The sequence below is a fragment of the Penicillium concentricum genome (assembly GCF_028827145.1).
Source record: "Penicillium concentricum strain IBT 3081 chromosome Unknown utg000001l_segment0_segment0, whole genome shotgun sequence".
NCBI lineage: Eukaryota > Fungi > Ascomycota > Eurotiomycetes > Eurotiales > Aspergillaceae > Penicillium > Penicillium concentricum.
The window spans coordinates 5,077,119-5,099,902 of NW_026622754.1; the positions used below are offsets into that span (position 1 = coordinate 5,077,119).

At 48.7% G+C, this 22,784-nt stretch overlaps 8 protein-coding genes across 8 annotated transcripts; 4 read left to right on the top strand and 4 right to left on the bottom strand.

Moving 5' to 3' along the window:
* Positions 1-5,535: 5,535 nt before the first annotated feature.
* On the top strand, positions 5,536-5,787 carry N7517_001932 (uncharacterized protein; the record flags this gene model as incomplete). The annotated part of the gene is made up of 1 exon (XM_056719662.1): positions 5,536-5,787. One exon carries the CDS (start codon positions 5,536-5,538, stop codon positions 5,785-5,787), a length of 252 nt encoding a protein of 83 aa, XP_056583797.1.
* A 1,657-nt stretch (positions 5,788-7,444) lies between these two features.
* N7517_001933 (C2H2-type zinc finger protein) lies at positions 7,445-8,668 on the top strand (the record flags this gene model as incomplete). Its single annotated transcript, XM_056719663.1, has 3 exons — positions 7,445-7,887; positions 7,958-8,436; positions 8,493-8,668. 3 exons carry the CDS (start codon positions 7,445-7,447, stop codon positions 8,609-8,611), a joined length of 1,041 nt encoding a protein of 346 aa, XP_056583798.1. The 3' UTR covers positions 8,612-8,668.
* An 822-nt stretch (positions 8,669-9,490) lies between these two features.
* Positions 9,491-11,062, bottom strand: N7517_001934 (uncharacterized protein; the record flags this gene model as incomplete). The annotated part of the gene is made up of 1 exon (XM_056719664.1): positions 9,491-11,062. The coding sequence occupies one exon, from the start codon at positions 11,060-11,062 to the stop codon at positions 9,491-9,493; it is 1,572 nt and encodes a 523-aa protein (XP_056583799.1).
* A 557-nt stretch (positions 11,063-11,619) lies between these two features.
* Positions 11,620-12,959, bottom strand: N7517_001935 (putative plasma membrane SNARE protein (Sec9); the record flags this gene model as incomplete). Its single annotated transcript, XM_056719665.1, has 2 exons — positions 11,620-11,679; positions 11,742-12,959. 2 exons carry the CDS (start codon positions 12,957-12,959, stop codon positions 11,620-11,622), a joined length of 1,278 nt encoding a protein of 425 aa, XP_056583800.1.
* A 263-nt stretch (positions 12,960-13,222) lies between these two features.
* On the top strand, positions 13,223-15,646 carry N7517_001936 (Sec1 family protein; the record flags this gene model as incomplete). Its single annotated transcript, XM_056719666.1, has 4 exons — positions 13,223-13,399; positions 13,447-13,642; positions 13,888-14,099; positions 14,156-15,646. Coding segments are annotated over 4 exons (2,076 nt in total), but the record flags the coding sequence as incomplete, so codon positions are not given.
* Positions 15,647-15,863: 217 nt separating this feature from the next.
* On the bottom strand, positions 15,864-19,156 carry N7517_001937 (telomere length regulation TEL2 family protein; the record flags this gene model as incomplete). Its single annotated transcript, XM_056719667.1, has 6 exons — positions 15,864-16,347; positions 16,404-17,120; positions 17,168-17,717; positions 17,776-17,862; positions 17,915-18,265; positions 18,316-19,156. The coding sequence occupies 6 exons, from the start codon at positions 19,154-19,156 to the stop codon at positions 15,864-15,866; spliced, it is 3,030 nt and encodes a 1,009-aa protein (XP_056583802.1).
* Positions 19,157-19,478: 322 nt separating this feature from the next.
* Positions 19,479-21,046, top strand: N7517_001938 (NEDD8-activating protein UBA3; the record flags this gene model as incomplete). The annotated part of the gene is made up of 5 exons (XM_056719668.1): positions 19,479-19,546; positions 19,596-19,697; positions 19,813-19,892; positions 19,942-20,238; positions 20,295-21,046. The coding sequence occupies 5 exons, from the start codon at positions 19,479-19,481 to the stop codon at positions 21,044-21,046; spliced, it is 1,299 nt and encodes a 432-aa protein (XP_056583803.1).
* A 260-nt stretch (positions 21,047-21,306) lies between these two features.
* On the bottom strand, positions 21,307-22,554 carry N7517_001939 (DNA-directed RNA polymerase core subunit RPC40; the record flags this gene model as incomplete). Its single annotated transcript, XM_056719669.1, has 3 exons — positions 21,307-22,281; positions 22,355-22,459; positions 22,510-22,554. 3 exons carry the CDS (start codon positions 22,552-22,554, stop codon positions 21,307-21,309), a joined length of 1,125 nt encoding a protein of 374 aa, XP_056583804.1.
* Between the last annotated feature and the right edge of the window lie 230 nt (positions 22,555-22,784).

Consider the following 22,784-nt stretch of genomic DNA (forward strand, 5'->3'; position numbering starts at 1 on the left):
AGAGTGTACAGTTCTGTACAGTTCTGTAGAGTCGATCGTTTCTATAGAATATAATAAGGCCAAGCACTGATGACAGGGGCAATCAGGCAGGGATCGCTCCTCCGACAATCATGTCAATCACCGAGATCTTTCAACAGAGTCTGGGGTAAGGTCGACGTCACGTCTATCACCATCTATGTACTCCGTACATATGTAGACTTAAACAAAAGAGAATAATCCCTCAAACTCATGGGGGGGGGGATTCCAACCCCCTTTCTCACATTTTGCCACACAAAAAATAGAAAAAGTCGTCATCACAGGGTCCGAAATAATTAAAAAGAGGAGGGGCAGTTTCCCATGCCAAGAACGCCAAATGCCTAAGCTTGCCGTGGGATGGTCTTGGCATAGGATGCCGCGTAAGCTCTTTGAGGTGGGGAATATCTTACGTTAGATATTTTCGACTTTTGAATGAGTTTTGAATGAGTTTTGAATAAGTTTTGAATAAGTTTTGAATATAGAAAGTCTAGAAAGTCTACGGAGTAGAAAGTCTAGAGTGCTATGACAGTATATATATATATATATATCTTTCTAAATTATAAAGTACCGAGTACCTACTCCGTATACTAATCCTTAAATATACAGATATAAAGAACCTAATCGGGGAGTATGTATTCAAGCTACACAGCCTCCCCCTGAATTCATCCCCAATCACAATGCTGAACTACCGGGGAATGGAGGATATCTCATTTCCTTGGGATAACGTACAACATACATTGTACGGAGTACTCGGATTACCCTATAAACATCAGAAAACACACAGACCCTGATAAGGGGGGTTGTGTAACGCCCCTTTTTGACCCTTTCCATGGTTTGTAGTTCCTTTGTTCCGAATTCCTTTTTTTTTTCTTTCAGGGTCTAACTATCCGCTTTAGGTCTTATTCTATTATTATATTAACCTGCTATAAGTCTACATATCCATAATCTCTCAAATTTAGGTAGAAATCACTAGGACCATGGGTCTAAATTGAGCTTCATAGCTCCTCAGATCGTGGTAACACATGCAGGGAACGACCCCACCGGAAAAGTGTAAAGTGTATATTGTATATCTCAAGGCATATATGATATGTAGTACAGTGTAGGTATATCGTATAGTGGAGAAGATCGCGTGTCGCGCATCAAACCCCCCAAGGACCGTGCGTCTGTGTTTGCATGTACTAAAGTACAAGGTAGCTGTCAAGCATGCGAGATACCGAGATTCCTCGGATTCATGTGAAGGAGTACGGAGTACTGGAGAATAAGAAGGTTATGTGGATAAATAGCTATGATCCAATCAGTATAAACGTTGAACTTGCGCACTGTAGGGATCAAGGATTTCGGATGGGAGAAGACTTGCGTATTGAATGATTGGAAGCTCAATGCTGGGAACGTTATCAATGCTCTTTTTGTGTCTTTTCCCCTGTTCTAGGCAGAACCAACCCAAAAGAAAACCACCTACATCGTAGGTAAGACAATATTTCTGTTCTCACAGGAAGTAATTTGTTTTTTGTCTTTTCTGAATCCGTTGCAAGGGATCGGAGAACCCTGCATGGCGCCCCATTCACGACGGTTGAGGCACACAGCGAGGGGCGTCCTACACACTTTGTGGAGCGCCTCTGGCGCGTTACTCTTTGGCCTCACAGACCTCACAGACTATACGCACTAAGGCTTAGGCTAATATGGCCCCTCAAATGCCCTCTGCATTTCCGTTCACTATGTCTGGTGACATAGGCCAAGAATACACTCCACTTTCTGCAAGTGCGTCTTTTATGTATATTGTACCTTAGACAAGGGGAAGCTTGATTGTTTTGCTATACGGAATACATTTCAAGTAATTTTGATTTCAAGGGCTTTTACAGCACACACCGCAGTTTGTATATATCCAATAGCGTGACATGGGGAACTCGTGAACCGCAGATTGGACCAAACTTTCTTTTTGGTGGCGGGAGGATCCGATCAAACAGTCGAGTTAATCGCCTGTTAAGGCAAAAAAGTATATTCTTCAGACCTTCCAGGAAAAAGAGGCGTTCCTTAGTCATGCCCGAAGTACTCCGGTTTCCGATTTCTTCCTTGGCCCGCTACCTATGAATCGCAAAATGAGTACCGTTAAAAAGTTGAATTACTCGGTGCGATTTACGGAGTAGATTATGCATGAATTCGATTAACTATTCTGCTAATATTAGGTCTCTCGAACAGAAAAAAAAAAGGAAATTTTCTTTTTTGTATAATTCATAATCCACTCACGGGCGTTTCAGGTTGTTAGCGTTGACCCTGGGAGTGGCAGTGTTCCTAGCGGTAAATGTGGAGTAAGCCAGGATCGCACGCAGGGATCACAAACTTAGACCAAACCAAAATGGGCTTTGCGGGGAGGCTGTTGTGGGATGGTCACGTCATTTGACTTTAAAGATTTGAGGGATGTGTCTGCCAAAATCTGTAGATATAATTTACATAAAAGAATAAACAATTTGGACCCTTGAAAGAAGGATATGCTGAGAGAAAGGGTCCGAGATATTTCTCCAAGGTTAACCTTCCTACTTTGTATACCAAGCAGATAACCACGTTGACCCCAAATGCGCGGGATGAGCACGCGTCAGCTCCTGGTGGGTCCACGGATACAATTGGTCGATCAATAACTGCCAAGATCGGCTATCGACTATCTGCCGTCTCCAGGTGGACCTGGCTTGCAAATAATCCTCTATGATTGATCGAAAGGCTCTGCAACAAACATGTAAGAATGTGGACCCAATGGAATTAAGCCAGGCTAGTCTATATTTGGTTGGACTAATCAGTACTAGTCCAAAACTATAGAAATAAACCTAAAGGGGTCCGGTATCGGGAGAATCGGCATTCAATACACACACTTTTTTTTTTTTTTTTTTTTTGGAACTGTGGATTCCAGGAACCTGGGTTTTATCCAATTTAACCGGATTCCTGGACCTGCCATGGTCTATGGCAAATTTGAGAGTCCGTAGGTCCACTGTGTGGATGCAACGCTGTGAACGTAAAAGAACGGTTGAACGTTTCAGCTGTTCTATGTATAGTAACCAGGTGCGATTTCTGCAGTGACGGTATGGCAGCTAATGTCCACCAAAATACAGTGCATTGACTTCGAGTTTTTGACATTGCCACTAGAGAATGGCATATCTAACATGAGACAAAAAGAAAACGGTGATTTGCACACAATGTCAACCTTGATTTAGGGGCAATGACGATCTGCCGTGTGGGAACTGCCAAGATCGGAGCCCCATGCAGATGACAGGCCTTTGTTGGTCAAGGGTACCTGATTGACACTCGGCATTGAGGCGGATCGTCAACGTGCAAGATAAGGATCTGATTACAGCGTTTGGGGAGGGATTTTCATTTCAGCCAGGTGATAATTATTGTAAAGAAAATGTCTGGGGCTTATTTCTCCGTGTTGAACTGTCATAAATCTCTGACCGCCCTTTTCTTTTGTTCTGAAATTTCCAGCGGGTTTCTCGGAAAACCGATTATTCCTGACGGAATAATCCGTGAACGGTGAAATGACAAACTGATAAAAAAAAACATCTCAGGGTCCCAGAGGACGCGTCATTAATATGAGCCGTGTCACGGAGTATGCTTCCTGCTTGGGAGCAAGAAAAGCGGTCAGGGCCGTCAAGGCCCAGAAGATAGGGCTTTAAAAGAGGTCCCTCACAACATGAAATATGCTCCACCCCTCCCGTGTCTAGCAGGGGCCTTCTCCTCTGGTGGACCTGTATAACCTATAGACTACTCGCGAGATACACTTTTTGACAATTTGACTCCAGTTTCAGGATCTGTCCATCCGGCACGCTCCGACTCAATATTGTGGCCAAGGTATACCTTCCTCAAAAAGCACATATTTTTGAACTACTGAACGCCATGCCAATGTGCCAATGTACTATACGAATAGGGATGAACCAAACCACAAATCTACACAACACACAAACATCTTGGCGTCCACACTTTTGATCTCACATCCCCTCGCACTTCACTATGCACTCAAAAATCAGCATGAAAACGCCACATTTGCCAACACTGCTGGCGTTCGTTGAAAGCGACGGAGTTCTGCCGGTAAGATGCCAAGTCCACCAACACGGCATGGCAAAAAAAAGGGGGTTTCCCCTCAGACTAGAGTCCATTTGTTGCATTGCTTGTTTTTCTTTTATTGGATTTTGGGGTTGGGGTTTGGCTGAAGTTCGCGCCTCTTAATTTCAAGGGCTCCATATGGGCCTTTTCAAAATGGGGCAACTTGAAGCTCAAGGTTTCCTGAGCCTGTACTCCGTCCCTGGGTTTTTTGCCCCTTTGTGCAGTGTGGACTTGGGTACCCGACTGACTGCCCAAGTGCTTTGTGTTTTGCTTTTTGGGGAATGTCCACCCCGGCCGTCTAGACACGGTCGGGACTCTGGCGAGACTCGGGAGACCCGGACTACTGAGACTTTTTTTCGTCTTGGTCTTGATAGTTGAGAATGTATAGGGGATAAACCTAATAACTAAACTGATACGTCCATACGGAGTAGGTTTATACAATAATAGATCCATTTATAGCTTCAGGTAACTTTGGCTCTTACAATAAAACCAAACAATATCGTTCCGAGGTTGATATTTAAATCAAAAATAAAGATAGAATGTTTGGATAAAGTGAGTAATTTGATAGAAACCTAATCGCTACTCCAATCTTAATCCGGTAACCCGAGACCCATGGTTGTCCTCGAGGCACACTTCATGGTTAACTCCCATACAATGGCTCTACTGCATTCGGCCGAACCTTGGAATCTTCACAAGGTGCGCGAATGAAGACCGAACCGCCGATGTTCGTCCATGGCCCACAAGTTGCTTAATTGTTAGTTTGGTTCCAAGGTTGAGTTCTAGAAAACCGCGCACCCAAGGACCCCGTGGCGTTTAGTAAAATGCGGAGAAGCCAGGAGAAACTTCCAATGTTGGAAATGGCCCTTTTGGCTTTGGTTTGTCTTCCATGGTCTCAAGCTACTCGGTTAGGTAGATCTCCGTGAAATCATGGTTGAACCTTGGAATTTATATGTGTCCTCTCGTCCGGTCCTGATTCTTGAATGCTTTTACGGATTAAGGGAGTGTTACCTGTGGACATCATACTTCTTACGCTATACCTTTGTTTTCTCCCCGGCCCGGACTAAACGCCAATCATCGATGGAGGCTTGTATACAGTGTATGTGATTGGATGAACTCAAGGTTATGTAACTTTTCTTCAGCCTCTTCCTCGGCTCTTGCTCGACGATCTGCCCCCTCTCGTACCTTGTGATCAACCCTGTACGCAGCAGGGAGTACGGAGTACCCGTTACAATATAGAGCGACCTCCGGGGGTGACATCAATCCCCGAGACTCGGGGACCATAGCGAATCCATATCGGAAATTTATTTATTGCATATTCGTACACTATTGAATGCCAAATTTGTTCGAATGGAAGAGCAAACGTCCGGTTCCACAGCACGAGGTACAGGAATAATCTCAAATCTATCAAGGAGAGTAAAAAATAAAAAAAGGTCAATGGGTTGTGATATATCCGATTCAGGCCATCCACTCTACCGCGCTATTGCGGGAGCCGCGCCCACCAATCTATCCAAAGCGGCCTTTTTCCCACCCACCCCCATGGTGGTAGCACTGTTCCGCCCCTCTGACGTCGATATCCGGCTGTCCCCAATCCCAGAGGAGAAAAAACATGGCTTGCAGCCCGTGGCTCTCTTATCCCAGGCCCCATACGAGGATGTTATGATCCCGCTTTTGGTCCGGGTGCCTTAGGCGTGGACTTAAGGGTAATTTTTATGTGATACAGCTCGCATGGCCCGGTTAATGGCAGCGTTGGAATTCAAACTTATTCCTTCTTCGTGCAGGAGGCGTTTTTTTGTGCTTCCGCTGGGCGCGACCTCATTGCACACTCGTATTTTCTGTGCGTTTGTGGTTATGCGACCGAGGGAAAAAGGCCGGAAAACCTCCGTATATAGAGTGTGGTTTTTCCTTGTCCCGTGTGGAGTGTGTTCCATCGAAGGTACATCCTCCACATGTCGATGGAGTAACTCTACTTCCGTTACTATGTATATTCGGTCTAATTTCTGAAACGGGAAATCCTCGACTTTGGATGTCAAACGTCATCGCATTTTTGGTGAATTCCCTGTTCGAATGGAATTAGAATGCAGTCAATAATGTTGGCGGCTAGTGATTCGATGCTCCCCTTCTCTCTATGTAAGGTCGGGTTGACGCGCTAAACCCTCTCTGTGCCGTGTCAAAGGCCCCTCCATGGCTTAAGCCATTTTTATTTATTTTCTTAACAATTATAATTTCCCTATGATCCTGCAGCTTGCCAATAATGCGAGACTCCAGTATGTCCCTGGTTTAATTATTTTGAATTGGAATGTTTTTTTTAGTAGACTCGGTTCAAGTCTAATCTACTCAAGAACTATCACTATAATCACTCATATTAACCCCCACGGCAACGGGTATACCCATTGACACTGGGATCTGCCCCGCTACATTGAAACAGCTTCAGGGCGAACCTTGGTGAGTTTATTTCTTGGCAATTTCTATTTCTTTTTTTTCTATTTATTTCCTTTCTTAGACACGGCACACAGTTGGACCACTCAGCGTTCATCACAACTAGTCTACAATTGAACATTCCCCTAGTTCTACACCCCCTTTGATTCTGAGGTCACCGACTGCTTTTTGGGTCTCATGATTTTTCTCCTTTTTCTTCCCCTTATATATTGTGAAGAATCATTTCTGTTCTCTTCACTACCTTTTATGGGTTCATTATAATTGCCGTTCCGATGCCGGAGAGTAATTTCCACATTCTTATTTAAATACTTAGATACAGATTCTTTAGATCTTCCATTCCTCAGCCTAGTTGATGCTTAAGCAATTAATATATTTTAGACCCTGAAAAAAAAGGGTAAAATGGATTTGCTAGTATGCTTCTGGTAAATATAAAGAGTAATATTCACATCCGAGGAACTGGTTCCCGTTGAGGACCACTTTTTGATATCCAATGAGAAAAGAAAAATAAAATAAAATAAAATGAAATAATTGAAAATGAAAATGAAAAATGAAAAATCTTTAAAATGTGAAATCCAAAACTCCAAAATAAAATAAAATATAAAAATAAATAAAAATAAATACCGGTATTATAATTTCCAGCGATCTGCAATCCCCGACGGGACGTCGTCAGTGGCACTTTGGAGTATATGGGATCATGCCTCACACCTTATATTCCTTCATAAGCTTCGCCGATCCCCTTCCCCAGACTGCTTTCTCTTTTTTTCTCCTTATATAATTGATCATCGGGTCTATTTTCTCTTAATACTCCGGATCAACACAGACGATCTCTTCCAAAACCCTTTGGACTCGATCTTCACTCTTTCTACACAGTTTCTACACGCGATCCATTCGCGACTCTATATCCCCCATGACGATGGTTATGGAAAACCAGAACCGCCCCTATGGCGGCATGAGCTTCGACAATGTCTATCACCACACTCCACCACAATTCACAGACCCGTGGGCACACACTTCCTCGCACTCGACACCCCCAGTCTATGCGACTTCCATGGGCAATGGCGCCAGCATGGCCCTCGCTCAGGTCAAGCAAGAGGAAGTGAACCGCACCGGCATGTCTATGCCATACCCCAACATTCCTGTGTCCGCCCCGTCAATGGTGGCTGGTACCTCCTACGCGACCGCCAGCTATGGCCCAGAGGTAATGGGAATGCAACACGAGGTGCCGCGCACAACTTTCGACCAGGCTCCCTCCTACACCACCGCTCCCCCAATGAGCAACTTCGCGCCTTCCAGCTATGCCTACGCCCCCATTCACCCCTCTCCACAAGACACTCGTCGGATCTCGCACTCGTAAGTTTTAAATTCCGAGTCCGCATTGTTTACATCGGAATCGCAAAAAGAAACTTACACAAATTCACAGAGATGCCGCTCGGGTTAGCGCTTCAGCTTCCGCCCCCACTTTCGGTGATGCGCTCGACGCCAGCCGCGGAATGGTCGCTCTCAGCCAGGACCTGACCCCTCGCAACATCTACGGCCCTGGTCCTCGCGGCGCGCGAGGCTCAGCCGATTCCTACGGTTTCCCTTCCACCCAATCTTCCGCCTCATCCATCTCCTCCGGCGGCAACTACCCCTACTACAGCGCCTCGGTGGGCTCTGTCGACTCCTCCGTGACAGACTACAGCTCCACAACTTCCGAGTCATACGAATCACGCACTCTCCCCCGGCCGACCAGCCTTTTGGCCGGCAGTGCTCCCCCTGGCCCGCAATCAATGATGAGCCAATTCAGCTCCAAGATGCCCTCCAACACCCAGAAAAAGCACAAGTGCAAGGTCTGCGACAAGCGGTTCACGCGTCCGTCTTCCCTGCAGACTCATATGTACAGCCACACTGGTGAAAAGCGTAAGTGCTGTTCCTGCAAGGCAAATCTTTTTTGAAATTCATCTAACATTTTCCAGCATTCGCGTGTGATGTTGAAGGCTGCGGGCGGCACTTCTCCGTTGTCTCGAACCTGCGTCGGCACAAGAAGGTCCACAAGGGCGAGAAGGACACCGGCTCTGGCGATGACGACGAGTAATCTGCCAATCTCATTTCATACGACTACATTCTTCTACTCGCGGAAATCCCGTCGAGTCCCTCTCTCTCTCTTTCCCCTACGCCCTTGGCGCACAAAGTGCCAGATCTTCCACCCGCCACAACCTCGTTCTCCCTATGCCACGAGCCAATTCATGAACCAACTGCGTTGGCATGTTTTATATCAACGGCTCAGGCTCTCCTTGTACAACAGCATGGATCACCTTTTTATCACCTTTTTCTATATCCTCCCGAGAAACATTTCATAATCGGAGAGAGAAACACTCATACATACCATACTCCTTCCAAAACGGTCTGTGATTTATGGGTATAATGGGTTCTGTTCGAGGGCCACAGGCAAGAGAGAGCCTTTTCTTTTCTTCTTCTTTTCTTTTCATATTTCCATACTTTGTTTCACCCACGTTACGACCATAGAGGTTTCCGGCTGGATGCGTTGCTTTCATTTCATTTCTTATTCTTTCGCTAGACCTGGGCGTCACCTTTCTGCTTTTTCTCGATACCATGGGGCTTGTGATGATTCGATGTTTTTTATTTTCTCTGAAGGCAATACCCTGACTTCTTTTTTTCGCTTCTTAATCTTCCATGGCCTGCATTCTGCATCGCTGAAAGCATCTTCATTGTTGTCTTTTCCCCCAGTCGCCTTTTTCCATCAAGAACGTGCAAATTTGGGTTGGTGTTGGTGATGATACCCATGGGAAGGCATTGTTCCTATTGTTTTGATACTGGCTGGGCTTGGCCTAGTTCGAGTTTCACACAGTCGCTACTAGATATATTGTCTAATCAATAAAAGACATTCCGAACAACTTTTTATACTTCTCTGTAGTTCCATGTATCTTCCCTATACACATAGTCTCTTGATACGTCACAACCGTTCTAGTCTTCCGCTCTTCCCAGCTCGCTCCGCTGCTGCTCGACCAGCACGACGCCCAAAGACAGTCCCAGAAGTCAATCCACTTCCACCAGGGTAGTTATCGTAGAAGACGCCTCCAAGCATCTCACCCACACAATACAATCCATGAACCTCATCACTCGTCGTCTCCGAAATGACCGCCGCGGTTGTAGGATTCACAGCCAATCCACCAAAAGTGAACGTGATCCCCGCCGTGACCTTGACGGCCAGGAAAGGCGGCTTGTCAATAGGCAAAGCCCAATTCGACTTGGCAACAGCCAGCCCCTTAGTAGCAAGCCCATCCTTAACAGCAGGATCCCACCTCTTCTGCCCATCCCCATCCTCAACAGAAGCATTATACTCCCGAACACTCTCCATAAACCGCCCAGGATCAACAAGTCCAACCTCCGTACACTTCTCCGCAAGTTCCTCCAACGACTCTCCCTCAATCCGGCGAACAACCTCACCCCGATACTCCTCCTCACGCAACCACGCCACAGTCCGCGCATCCCAAACCTGGAACGCAACCTGCCCAGGCTGCTGAAGCACCCGCCGCCCAATCATCGCATACGTATAATTCCGCATATCAAACCCTTCATCAACAAACCGCTCCCCATCCCGATTAACCATAATCCCTAGCGGATACCCACTCTTCGTAAACTCATTCGAAACCTCCCGGTTCCCTGAATCAGCAGGCGCATCCGCATCCCACGCCACACTATGACACCCACTCCAGTTCCCCGCCGTCTTGGCCGACACATCCCGCTGCGCAATCTGCAGCATGTCACCGGTGTTATACGGTGTCCCGCGCACACGCGCACTATCCCATCCAGGACCGAGCCACTGCGCACGCAACTGGGGGTTTGCCTCGAAACCGCCTGCTGCGAGAATGACTGCGCCGGCAGCGATGGTGGTTTTCTTGTGTACGCCAGCACTGTCGGTGTTGACAACTTCCACGCCGATAACAGCGCCAGTGGTCTGATCAGTTACTAGCGCCGTGGCAGCTGTGTCGAAGAACACATCCACACCGGCGTTCTTAACAGCGCGCAGCTCATCCTCGACAAGACCTTTGCCGCCATCTTGGGTTTTCAGCGCGAGGCCACCCCAGAACTTGATTCTGCCGTTGACTTCGTAGGCTTGGCGATTGAAGGAGAGCTGGAAGCGGACTCCGTTGGCTGCTAGCCAGCCGACGGCTGCGCGAGAGTCGCGGACTAGAGCTGCTGATAGCGCTGGGTCGGTGCGGTTTCCTGTCATACGCTGGAGGTCGGCCGTGAAGTCTTGTTCTGTGTAGACTGGCATGTCGATGCGGGATGCTTGTGTTGCGTCGGTGTTGTTGACCAGTGGGAGGAGGTCGAGGAGCCCGTTGTGTGTGGTGCGGAAGGCGCCGGCTGTAAAGTAGCTGTTCCCTCCGGCCCAGGAGACGGGACTTTTGTCTATTACGGTTATTCTTAGGGTTGGGTTTGTTTGTGCGGCTGAGAGGGCGGCGCTGAGGCCGGCGTTGCCGCTGCCTATCACGAGGATATCGGTTTTCTGCGGGAGAGGCATGGTGATATTTTGGGAGGCTGGAAGCAGGAGAGGAATTGGGTTGTAGAAGTAAGTAATGATTAGAGTGAAGGCGTGGTGGTTTTATACTGTGTTACACTTAGGGCTCTGCGGAGGTTCATTCTCCGGGTGTTCCCCACTCCCCGTAGTCGGGATGTCGATCTCCGTTCGATTCTGATACTGTGAGGTTTGAGTAGTTGGATGTCACGAGGTCTCCGCAGGTTTCTCAGGACTATTGGGAAATATCGAAGGACTACCCAGTTCATATTGCATACCTAAAGGCGTTTGAGCACCACAAAATGCACGGGCCTACTTCACTATATCGTAGGTCAATGGAGTTCTTATGGTGTACTCGGAATGAATCGCAATGAAATTATGATAATTGATATTCAACCAATATCCTAGTCGCCGGTTCTGATATGACCACGGCAGACAATGCAGAACCAGCCCCAACGCCAATTTGTGATTCATGTCCAACGGACAGAGCGCACGCAGAAAATTACTGAGCTCGACAGCACCAGGCATACCGCAGCCCCATTTGCCTTGAACAAGCAAAGTATCTAATGAATCCGGTCTAGCTTGGCCCGGTTCATGGCAATCTGATCGTCGACGTAGTCGCTCTGCAGCCAGTTAGTTTCCTCCTTATACCCATGCCGTATTGAAGGGATAGTAGAATACTCACCTTGCCCATGATACGCTCCAGATGTCTGTTCTGCTCGTCCAGCTCCTTGCCAGTGGCCTTGGCAAGACCGTTCAACCGACCAGTAGCACCGCCGAGAAGATCTAAATTCTGCTCGATCTCATCCTCTAATGCCTCGTCCTCGCTATCTGCCTCAAATTGGTACTTGGCACGCTCGGTAACACTGGCTTTCTTGCCCTTGCCCTGTTTCGCCGCATCGCGATCAATATCACGGAACACCCGATCCATACGCTGATTGGTCTGGTGTGCCTCGGACCGTGTGCCGTCGCGGGTATCACGATCATCACGGTGTGTGTTAAGGACCTTCTCATCACGCTCGCGTCGGCGACGCGAGGCCGTGAACGGGTTCGCCACATGCACAGCGAACATGCTCTTGTTGAGTGTCTTGAGCTCCTTTGCCTTATCCTCAGCGATGCGACCTTCGATGGCTGTCATATCCAGACTCTTCTCCGTGCTGTGGACAGACTCGCCCTGCGCACCGAGTCGGGCCAAAGTGGAGCGACCGGTTTCTTCGGCCTGTGCGGCAGCTCGGAGTGCATTTCGTGTAGACGCAACATCACCCTGCTTCACAAAGCGCATCTCGTTCTTCGTCGCCTGAACCTCCTCTTCCTCCTCCTCTTCGGCTGTCAGCTGTCGATCCTGGAAGGTCGCCATGCTGTATTCGTTGCTGCCGCCACCGTAGTTGTTCTGTCCTTGACCACCCTGGCCCTCAGAGTACGGTGGTGGCGAAGCGGCCGAGTTGTCCGGTGACTTCTTGTTGGCGCTGCCGAAGAGCTCGTTGCGAGCGGAGTCTGCAGCCGCGGGGTCATTGGGATCGCTGCTGCCCAGACCTCCATAGCCACCGTTTCCATACCGCGAGCCTGAGCCTGAGCCGTTGGCTGGAAAGCCGGCGCCTGCGCCGGATCCGCCGAATCGATCACTGCCATAGCCACCTTGGTTTCCGTATTTGTTGGCGGAGTACTTGTTGTCGGAGGGGATGGAGTGGGGGCTCTGCGACGCGGGGCCACCGTTGGCGGCTGGGTGGTCGGCAGGTAAGGGGGCAACACCCGCGCCAATCTTGGCTTTTGTGTAAGGATCTACCGGAATTGGTTGGGCGTAAGGGTTGGAGGGGGTCGAGGGGCTCTTGTCCTTCTTTCGTGAGCCGAAGAGTGCTCGGCGGTTAGAGTCATCGTCGCCGTCGGATTTCTTAAAAAGACCCATGATGTGATGGGGGTTATGTAGGGTTGTAAAGATTTGCTGGATGAAATTAAAACGATCGAGTGTCAAGGGAAGTACAAGAAAGAAAGGAGAAATAAAATGACATGAGACAAGAGAAAGAATTAATGTGAGACGCCTTCAGGGGAGCTTGATGTTCGAGATCGCCGCCTGATGCAAATATACATACGAGGGGAATACCAAAGTTACTCGCCAGGTCTATCGCGGATAGTGCAATGATAACCATACCAGTACCAAACTTACGTAGTTACATCAGCAGTGGCAGTGCTAACCCAAAGCGGGCGCAGTGGCACTTCAACGTCTCTGTTTATTTTTGGCCACAACATTGCCTCTGCTGCCTGGATGAAATGGCTCCTTTATCGGGGTCTGATGCGGACTACTTTAGGGACAAGGCGCGGAGGGATCTCCTAACTTTACTAGAAGGCGTGAGTACAGCTCCTTGATATTCTGGTCTGCGCTAACTATTCTCCAGGCCCGGGGTAAGAAGAACCTAGTCATAAGTCAGGAGCTGGCCGGCCCAGTGGGGCTATTCGTCAAGTTTTCCGTGCTCCAGGAGTATGGTGTGGACCGGGTCTTCTTGCTGGAAAATGCAAACATCGACTCATCACAACGCAATGTTGTATTCCTTGTTCGTGGCGAGAAAGCTCGCCACGTTCGAATTGTGGCAGGTATGACATTTGTCTTTTTTTTGCCCCCTTTCGGCTTGTTAAGTTGTAGAATTGGATCTCTTCATTTGAGTCCATGATGGGCCATCATTAGATTATATAGAGGCTTTCCTACTCTATGTAATCTGGAGAAACGTTCCCTATATCGATATCTATCTTCACAACAATTTTCAAGCTCGTTTCATTAGGGCCCTTTCCTGCTATCTCTGATTGAGTGCCATCAGGATGAGCTGACATTTCTATCTTAGAACAAATCAAACGCCTGCAGAATAATGGGAACGTTGAGCATGAGTTCTCCATCTTCTTCGCTCCAAGACGGACCCTTGTAAGCAATGCGGTCTTGGAGGAGACGGGAATCATCGGCGACGTGAACATCGCCGAGCTTCCTCTCTATTTTATGCCTCTAGAACAAGATATCTTGTCACTAGAACTGGATGACTCATTTGGAGACTTGTACTTGGTAAGTTGACAGGTTGCTAACGCTTGAATGAGACGTTTTCTGACCTTGTTATTTAGCACAAAGATCCCGGGTGTATCTTCCATGCCGCTAAGGCTCTCATGGGCGTTCAGCAGCGTCATGGGTATTTCCCACGCATTGTCGGAAAAGGCGACAATGCCCGACGCCTGGCAGATCTCCTGCTGCGCATGAGGAAAGAACTTGATACAGAGGAGAGCTCCGGATTGGCTGATCCCTCAGCCCGAGGGCTGTTGCCAAGTGCGAGTGTAGAGAACTTGATTATCATAGACCGTGAAGTGGACTTTGGGACTCCCCTTCTCACACAGCTCACCTATGAAGGCTTAATTGATGAATATGTCGGCATAAAGAACAACCAAGCAGATGTCGATACGAGCATTGTCGGTCCTGCTCCCACACCACAGTCCCAAGAGTCATCCAAAACACCCCAACAAGCCAAGCAGGGGCTGAAAAGAAAGATCCAGCTGGATGCCTCGGATCAGTTGTTCAGCCAACTGCGAGATGCAAACTTTGCAATCGTGGGCGATATTCTGAATAAGGTGGCACGTCGCTTAGAAAATGAATACGAGAGTCGCCATACAGCTAAAACGACAGGCGAGCTTCGAGAATTTGTCAACCGATTACCAACCTACCAGCTGGAACACCAGAGTCTTCGAACCCATACCAACCTTGCAGAAGAAATAATGCGACTCACCCGCTCCGAAACCTTCCGCAAAACTTTGGAGGTCCAGCAGAACAACGCAGCCGGTGCCGACTCCACATACCAGCACGAGACAATCGAAGAGCTTATAGCTCGAGACGTCCCACTAACGACTGTGCTACGGCTCTTGTGTCTGGAGTCCTGCATGTCTGGGGGTCTTCGCCCCCGCGACCTAGAGAGTTTCAAGAGACAGGTCGTCCAAGCGTACGGCCACCAACACCTCCTCACATTCTGGGCACTAGAGAAAATGGAACTTCTTCAGCCTAGGTCCTCAGCAACGACGATGCTCCTCCCTACATCCGGCGCCCAAGCAGGATCAAAGACAAACTACGGGTACCTGCGCAAGAACCTTCGTCTTGTCATCGAGGAGGTCAGCGAAAAGGATCCGAATGATATTTCCTACGTGTACAGTGGCTTCGCGCCCCTCAGCGTCCGTCTGGTTCAATGCGTGTTACAAAAGTCCTATATGGTCTCGCTGATCAAGGGAGGTACACCAGCTGCCGCGCTGAATACAGCTAATACAACGTCGCCTGGCTGGCTTGGATTCGAGGACGTTGTCAAGAGTGCTCGCGGTGCTACTTTCAGCATTGTCCAGAAGGGCGATGATAAGGCTGTGCGGGCTCGTCAAACGCTGAGTGGTAACTCTGCTACAAAGACTGTATATGTCTTTTTCTTGGGTGGTATCACGTTCACCGAGATCGCCGCGTTGCGCTTCATTGCTGCGCAAGAGGCTCCACGGAGGAAGATCATTATCTGTACTACGAGTATCATTAGTGGTGATCGGATGATGGAGGCGGCTATTGAGAAGGGTAGCTTTGCCAAGGCGGAGTAAATGGGTTAATCTACGCCTAAGTGATCATAATAATACCTATGTATGTCATTTTCGGAAGAAAGGGATCTACAGTCTTCTTCTAATGTAAAGACCAAGGCGCACCGATGGCTGTTTGACTCGCTCGGTGGAATTATTCAATAATGTTCACATAGTTCTATCATCTGCTTCGATTCTAATTTTCAATCCAGCAAACATATAGATACCCCCAATATTTTTTTTAATAGCTGAATCCAGAATGAACGCCCATCAGCCGACCCTGATACCGCTCTATGACCTCCCCGAGCCGCACCATAACACCAGCAGCAAGGGTACGTATCTGCTCCTGGGGGTCAGTAACCGCTGAACTTGGATCAGCCCGGGCAGCTGAAGGCGGCGTCCGGTCGAAGACCTGGGAAGCCCACTCGCGCAACTCGATCACCTGCGTGGCGTACTCTGTGACAAGACGCTGCTCTCCATTTGAGCCAGACGCAATATTGAGATCCACTATGGCAAGGAAGAGGGACAGGAGTGCGGAAGTGACGGTTGGCTCGCTGGAGGTCGAGGCTGTGTGTAGCGGTAGTAGGAGTGAGAGGGTTTCGTGGGTGAGGCCTGGGAGGAAGGGCGTGTGGGGGCCTGTTGTGGAGAGAATGAGGGTGAGGGTTTGGAGGAAGAGGGTCAGGAGATGGGGGATGAGGAATGGGTTGTATGAGGACGTGGAGGACCTAAAGTGATATTAGTATATACATGATTAGAAACAAGATCGGGAAAAAGGACATACGACGAGAACTGCTGCATCATTATCTCGAATCTGCCCTGCAGTGGGAAGAAGAAACCTTCGGCAAGCACTTTGTGCAGATCCTTGATTGTGGAGTTTTGACGCTGGGCATCACGCTGATTGCGTTTCTTCTCGACTTCCATACGCGATGAGAAGGTTCGCACTTTGAGAGCGTTGGGCCCAGCCATATTATCTGCTGCGTTGGCTGCGAGGGGTTCCAAAGACGCGCGGGACATTTTCTGAGTGAGCGTTGCGATAGGAGACTCATTTGCCCCCGAGTACATCGCTTCTAGGGCAGGCGATAGCCGTTTGGATGGGAATGAGGTATCGCCAATAGTTGGGAGACGCAGTGCTTTAGCATCTTCTTCTCCATTCCCAGCTAGCTCACGAGCACTCAGACCCAGGGCCGTAAGAACAGCGGATCTCTGAACTTGAGAAAGGTCTCCATCGAAGTAAATGGCAGTGAACCAGCGGGCCATCTTGAAGGGCTCGGACACAATCAATGCAATCATGCTTTGTAGGCGAGATTCATGGAATGATGGATGATTGTTGTCGTTTTGAAGACCCACGACAGTCAGAGCTAGCTCCTCGATCTGCTCGGCAAGTTCAGTTCCGAATCCTATCTTCCGTCGAATTAAGGATGGGGCAGTGGTGATGGCGAGATGATACCGCTCGACATTCTCGGTGTCTCGGAGAGATGGAATCAAATCACGGATGTATCTTGAATTTGTTAGCGAGATCAATATTAACAGGCAATCTGTACTTACACAGGCGCTGTCGGCTTATTCCGTTGGATCAACGTGGGATCGTCATCAGAATCGTATGCATCGTCGTCCGGCTTTTCATACGGAATGAGATCGTCATCGTCATCGTCATCTTCATCTTCATCTTCATCACTATCCTCGACTTCTTCAATAGCAACAATCTTGCTTGTATGGTGGCGGGAAAATTGTGCTTTCGGCTTTGGGGCAGGCTTGGAGCGGACCAGTTCTGGTTTTGCTGGCAAGGCCTCTTGCAATGCTTTGATGGATTCAGGTGAGCCGACCTTGTCTTGGACCTTTGTCAAATCCAAATACCACAGCGCTTCCTCGCTTCGCATCTCCTGCAGGTCAAATTTCAGCACTTTGTCTGGTTGCTCAATGAGTTCAGATATTCCTGTTCCAACGATCATGCCAAGAAGTCGTGCTCTGTTAGAGCTTGCAGCAAGTCGATTTGAGACTGCATTGAGATATGCTCCTGACCGGCCTACTTCTTTGACTTGCGCTTGGTCTAACCGATAGAGGTGTCCAGCGGCGAGAAGAATCACTTGTGCAGTTGCTATTCAATGTCAGATGCTAATATTTTGGGAACAAGGGGCTGTGGACGGTTGACAAACCATTCTGAACCATATTGGGGACATGTTTAATAGAGAACTTATCTCCAAATTGCTCAAGACTGCGTACGAGCAATGGCTTCAACACATCTGTTGCAGGTCGTTAGTTTTGTTGTCTCTTTCTTCAGCAAAGCGAACTTACCACCACGGTTAACAAAAGTGGCTAATATTGCACGGCGTAATCCCAACGTGTTTATTGAGCCACCTTGCGATTTTGAGAGCCATTCCATGACTTGGCTTTCTAGACCTGGATGAGAAGAAACGACAGCGGAAACCAAAGCTGCCACCCCTGCAATGGACTCCGAAGGAGTGAGTGATGGGCACACTGTCCCCGATAGATCATCTGAAAAGTACGTTCGTTGTATATCACGGAAGATCGCCTCTACAAATGCAAGCTGCTCCGTCCGTCTGAGATGGTTTAATAAGACCCCAAAGCACACCGGCGAAGACTGTCCAAGAAGTAGATCCGAGTAGATTTCTTTGACAACTTGATCTATGTGATGTTAGCATGAGGCTCAAATCAAACAACCACAATATATTCACCTGTATATCCAAGGCTTAAGGCTCGCCCTGTCAACAAAGCAACTGAAGCCCAATCGCTTTCGTTGTCTGGGGATAGTCTCGCTGCCATATGAGAAACATTGCGTCCAAGCCACGATGCATATTGGGAACCATTCCCAACCCAGGAGAATGAAGATACTGATCTTGACTCATCAACAACAGTAAGAGCCTCGGCTGCTGTTGATAGAATCTTGCCGGCAGCAACGAGCGACACAAGCTCTCTCCACGTAACTTGCTGTCGAGTCTTATTGTCATATATGACCGAAATGTCAGAAGAAAGACGGAGCAAAAAGTCTCTTGGCTCTAGCAAAGCAGCAAGCACAGCCAGGAGATCCCGGATACCGAGTTGGCTGCTTGAACCTTGGGCTTGCTGGGCAGAAGCACGAGCCGCATTGATTAAAGATCGTAGCTGAGCCACCAATGAACCAAGACCCGCGACGCTGCTAAGACATCTCAATAATGCTGCTCGGGCTTTGGCGTCTTTCCCTTTGCTATCTTTTGCATCTAGCGATCCCCAATGATCTGGAATCGTGGTGCTGACTAATAGTTGGAGAATCTGGGCTGTGATAGGACTCGCAATCCGGAGGTCGAAGTCCTTTGTAGATTTGGATTTGCTGAAGGGATCAAGGGCTGCCAAAATGGCATACAGCTGTTCACGATCGGGTCTGGATTTGAGTAGATCTATAATGTGATGTGCTGATAGATGTTCAGGATCAATGTTGTCTCTTGCTGGCGGATCAGCGCGCAGAGACTCGACAGTAGATGTAACAAGGGCATCTGAATCTCGCTTGACAGTTTTCACTGCCGTCAGAAGGCCCTCCATTTTCGATTTGAATATCACTTCGGGGGAAAAGAGATGGTGTGCCTGAGGTGAAGATTACAGTAGGCGGGCCTGAGATTAGTCAGCCATAGTCACCTCAAGGCAGCCCACGCGCAGATGATGTTGTCAACTCAGCCTCTTCATTACCAGTGACTTGAATACTTTGGTGATCCAATCAAAAGCTGAACTAGATCTGTACCTGATATCACTCCCATCAAGTTCATTCTGCCTGCCGCCCACTGCAACGAGCCTTGACCCGTGTAACGCGAATTGATACTACGCCTATTTACTCTCATCAGTTACTCATAACAGGATTTCTATCAAGATGGATGTGGATGTGCAAACCCCAGATGCCCCAGAAGCTCCGATTTACGTGGACCAACAGGGTCGATGGTGCGTTGGATGACCCTTCAGACGTCTGATCTGCTCTAATACCCCACAGGAAGCACCTCTACAACGTCCTAAGTAAACGTGGTCCTTTTACAGATGACGACTGGAACCCTGGCCCCGAGCCCATCAATGCTCTGGAATCTGCCAAAATCCTGTAAGTTGATGCATTTCGGAGATATTACTTTTGCTAACATGAATCCTAGGGTGATGTTTGTCAACCTCGCAAAGTTGTGGTATTCTATCAAGAGGAAGAACTGATTGGGATCTAGTGGAGCTGGTGGACTAGGATGCGAGATCTTAAAGAATCTCGCGCTGTCGGGATTCAAAGATATTCATGTCATTGACATGGGTATGTGTTTCAACTCTCAATGTCAGGACCAGAAGCTCACTGCCAACAGACACCATTGATATATCAAATCTCAACCGGCAGTTCTTGTTCCGCCAGGCTGATATCGGAAAGCCCAAGGCTGAAGTCGCCGCGGCTTTTGTGCAAAAGCGAGTTAAGGGAGTGAAGATCACACCCTACGTCGGCAAGATCCAGGATAAAGATGAAGACTACTACATGCAGTTTAATATTGTCGTCTGTGGCTTGGACAGCATCGAAGCTCGACGCTGGATCAATTCCACGTTGATCTCGATGGTCGATGAAGACGACCCTTTGAGCCTGAAGCCACTTGTTGATGGCGGAACTGAAGGTACCTACCTACATCGTCAAACTACGTCAAGAACATGTTGCTGATATATCAAATAGGTTTCAAGGGCCAAGCCCGTGTCATTCTACCGTCTATCTCATCCTGCATTGAGTGCCAGCTGGATATGCACGCACCTCGTCCAGCAGTTCCTCTCTGCACCATTGCTACCATCCCGCGCCAGCCTCAACATTGCATTGAATGGGCGCACCAGATCGCATGGCAAGAGAAGCGCAAAGACGACACCTTTGACAGCGACGACATGGAACACATATCGTGGATATACAATGCCGCTTACGAACGTGCCCAGCATTTCCATATCCATGGCGTTACCTTCCAGATGACCCAAGGTGTGGTGAAAAATATCATTCCGGCTATCGCATCAACGAACGCCGTCATTGCGGCCTCTACAACTTCAGAAGTGCTCAAGATCGCCACTAGCTGCAATCCATTCCTAACCAACTATATGATGTATGCTGGTGAGGAAGGGGTGTATACATACACCTTCGAGGCGGAGAAGAAGCCCGACTGCCCCGTGTGCGGAGAACTTGCCCGAAAGCTGAACGTGGATCCCAATATGACCCTGGGCGAGTTCATCGAGAGCCTCGGGGAAAGAGCCGAAGCTCAATTGAAGAAGCCTAGTATGCGGACCGAAGAGAAGACACTCTACCAGCGCTTCCCGCCTCAGCTAGAGGAAATGACACGACCTCACCTTGTAAAAAAGCTGGCAGATTTGATCGAGGATGGCGAGGAGGTCGCTGTCAGCGACCCAGCCTACACTACCACATTCCGCTTCCGTCTTCACTTCAAATAATGGTAACCTGTCCTACCATTCCATGTGAAAATTACGAGAAATCAGATATCTTACGACCGGGATGATTAGCCTTAGTTAACTGTGTAGAATTCAAAAGGTAGCTGTTGGGCTCTTTTCCAAGACAATTAACACATCCAGACTCCAGCCTCGTGAGGCGAAGCCCTGATCGACTTTTCGTAAATGTACAGCGCAAAGGCAGCCAAAAAATCCAACGCCAAAGAATGCATATAATAAGGTGTACCAGAGAAAAGACCCATTGATCAACCCATCAGATCGGTCAGACCTCTCTTCCACCGGTTGCACTTCAGCTTCATAACCTTGACAGCCTCCAGGAAGAGCATGTCACTCTCAAATTGACCGGTGCTCTCCACGTTGAAGATGAAGTGATCGCGAACCCGTCCCAGCTTGACCTTATCCTTGAACTCATCGTGGCGCAGGCACTCTCTGCTGACAGTATCATTGAACGCATCCTTCACGACGGCCTTCTGCTCGCCGGTGTGGCCCTCATACCCACTTCCACGCTGCGCGGCCTCTGCAGAGGTAACAGGCTCAAGACCAATCACACCCTTAGGGAAGCACTTGGCAAACTTCTTCGCATCGTCGCCAATGATGGGACGCTCGATCTTAATCTCAGGCAGGAGACGGTATGAAGCGGTAGCAACAGGCGAGAACTTGGCGTGATCGGCGCCGATACCCTTCTGGCAGTGGAGTTCCATCTCGATCTTCTGGCCGGGACGGAGCTTGGCGATCAGAATATCCGGGTTGACAGGTGCGATAGCACCGTCGCCGATGAAGAACTGTTCCTGGCGACCGACAGGCATGTACATGAGGTCCTTGGCGTAAACGTGGGCATTGGTGTACAGCTTGCGGGGGTCCTGCTCGTCCTTGTCTGCGTACTCGTTCTTGTAACATTCCACGTCAAGATGAAGCACAATGGTGTTGAAGTCGCAGGGGCCATCTTCCTCCTCAGCTCCGTCTTCGGACGCCTTCTTGTACCAGTGCATCCAGTTGATTCCCTCGACAGAACCCTTGAGCGGGATCAGGCCCAATCGTTGTGCGAGCACTTCATCTTGAATGACGGAGGTGTTGTTGTGAATGAAGCAGTCTTCAATGGCAATGGTGGGGATCTCGGCCATAAGGATACGACGGAAAGCATTGGCGACTGAGGCGTCGAGACCGACTAGCGAGAAGGAAGCCTCGAACCGGTCATTGCGGTGGAATTCGACTTGGAAATTCTGTTGGACGTAAATGGTCAGAATTGACTGAATCCAGCAGATTATAGCTTCATGGTAATGTTTCAGCACATACATTCTTGAATTCGTCAAGTGCCCATCCATGCGACTCCCCGGGCCAGTGGCCAGGAAAATCTGTAGAGGGGATATTGGTGACAGTTTCCGCATTGATACCGATGATCTGGAACGATTAGTATTCTGAGCTGTATGGAATCATTTCTAGAGACATACACGGCGGCGCTGCAGCTCCTCCTGCGAGGCAACAAGAGGCGCCATGGTGAGCAACTGTATAAGGTCTGGTGGAGGTTGAAGGTAAAATCCGCGATCACCGATAAGAGAGATTTCTCGAAGTAATTTTCTAGTTTGCCTGAGGCAGCAACCGGGACTTTATTCTGCACAGAGAATACTGCATTACATAATCCGTAAATGCTGAATTATACGAGGAATACATAGCGCTAAGCCAAGAACAGGCTAGCGTTGAGCCAGCACTAACACAGTATAGTGGC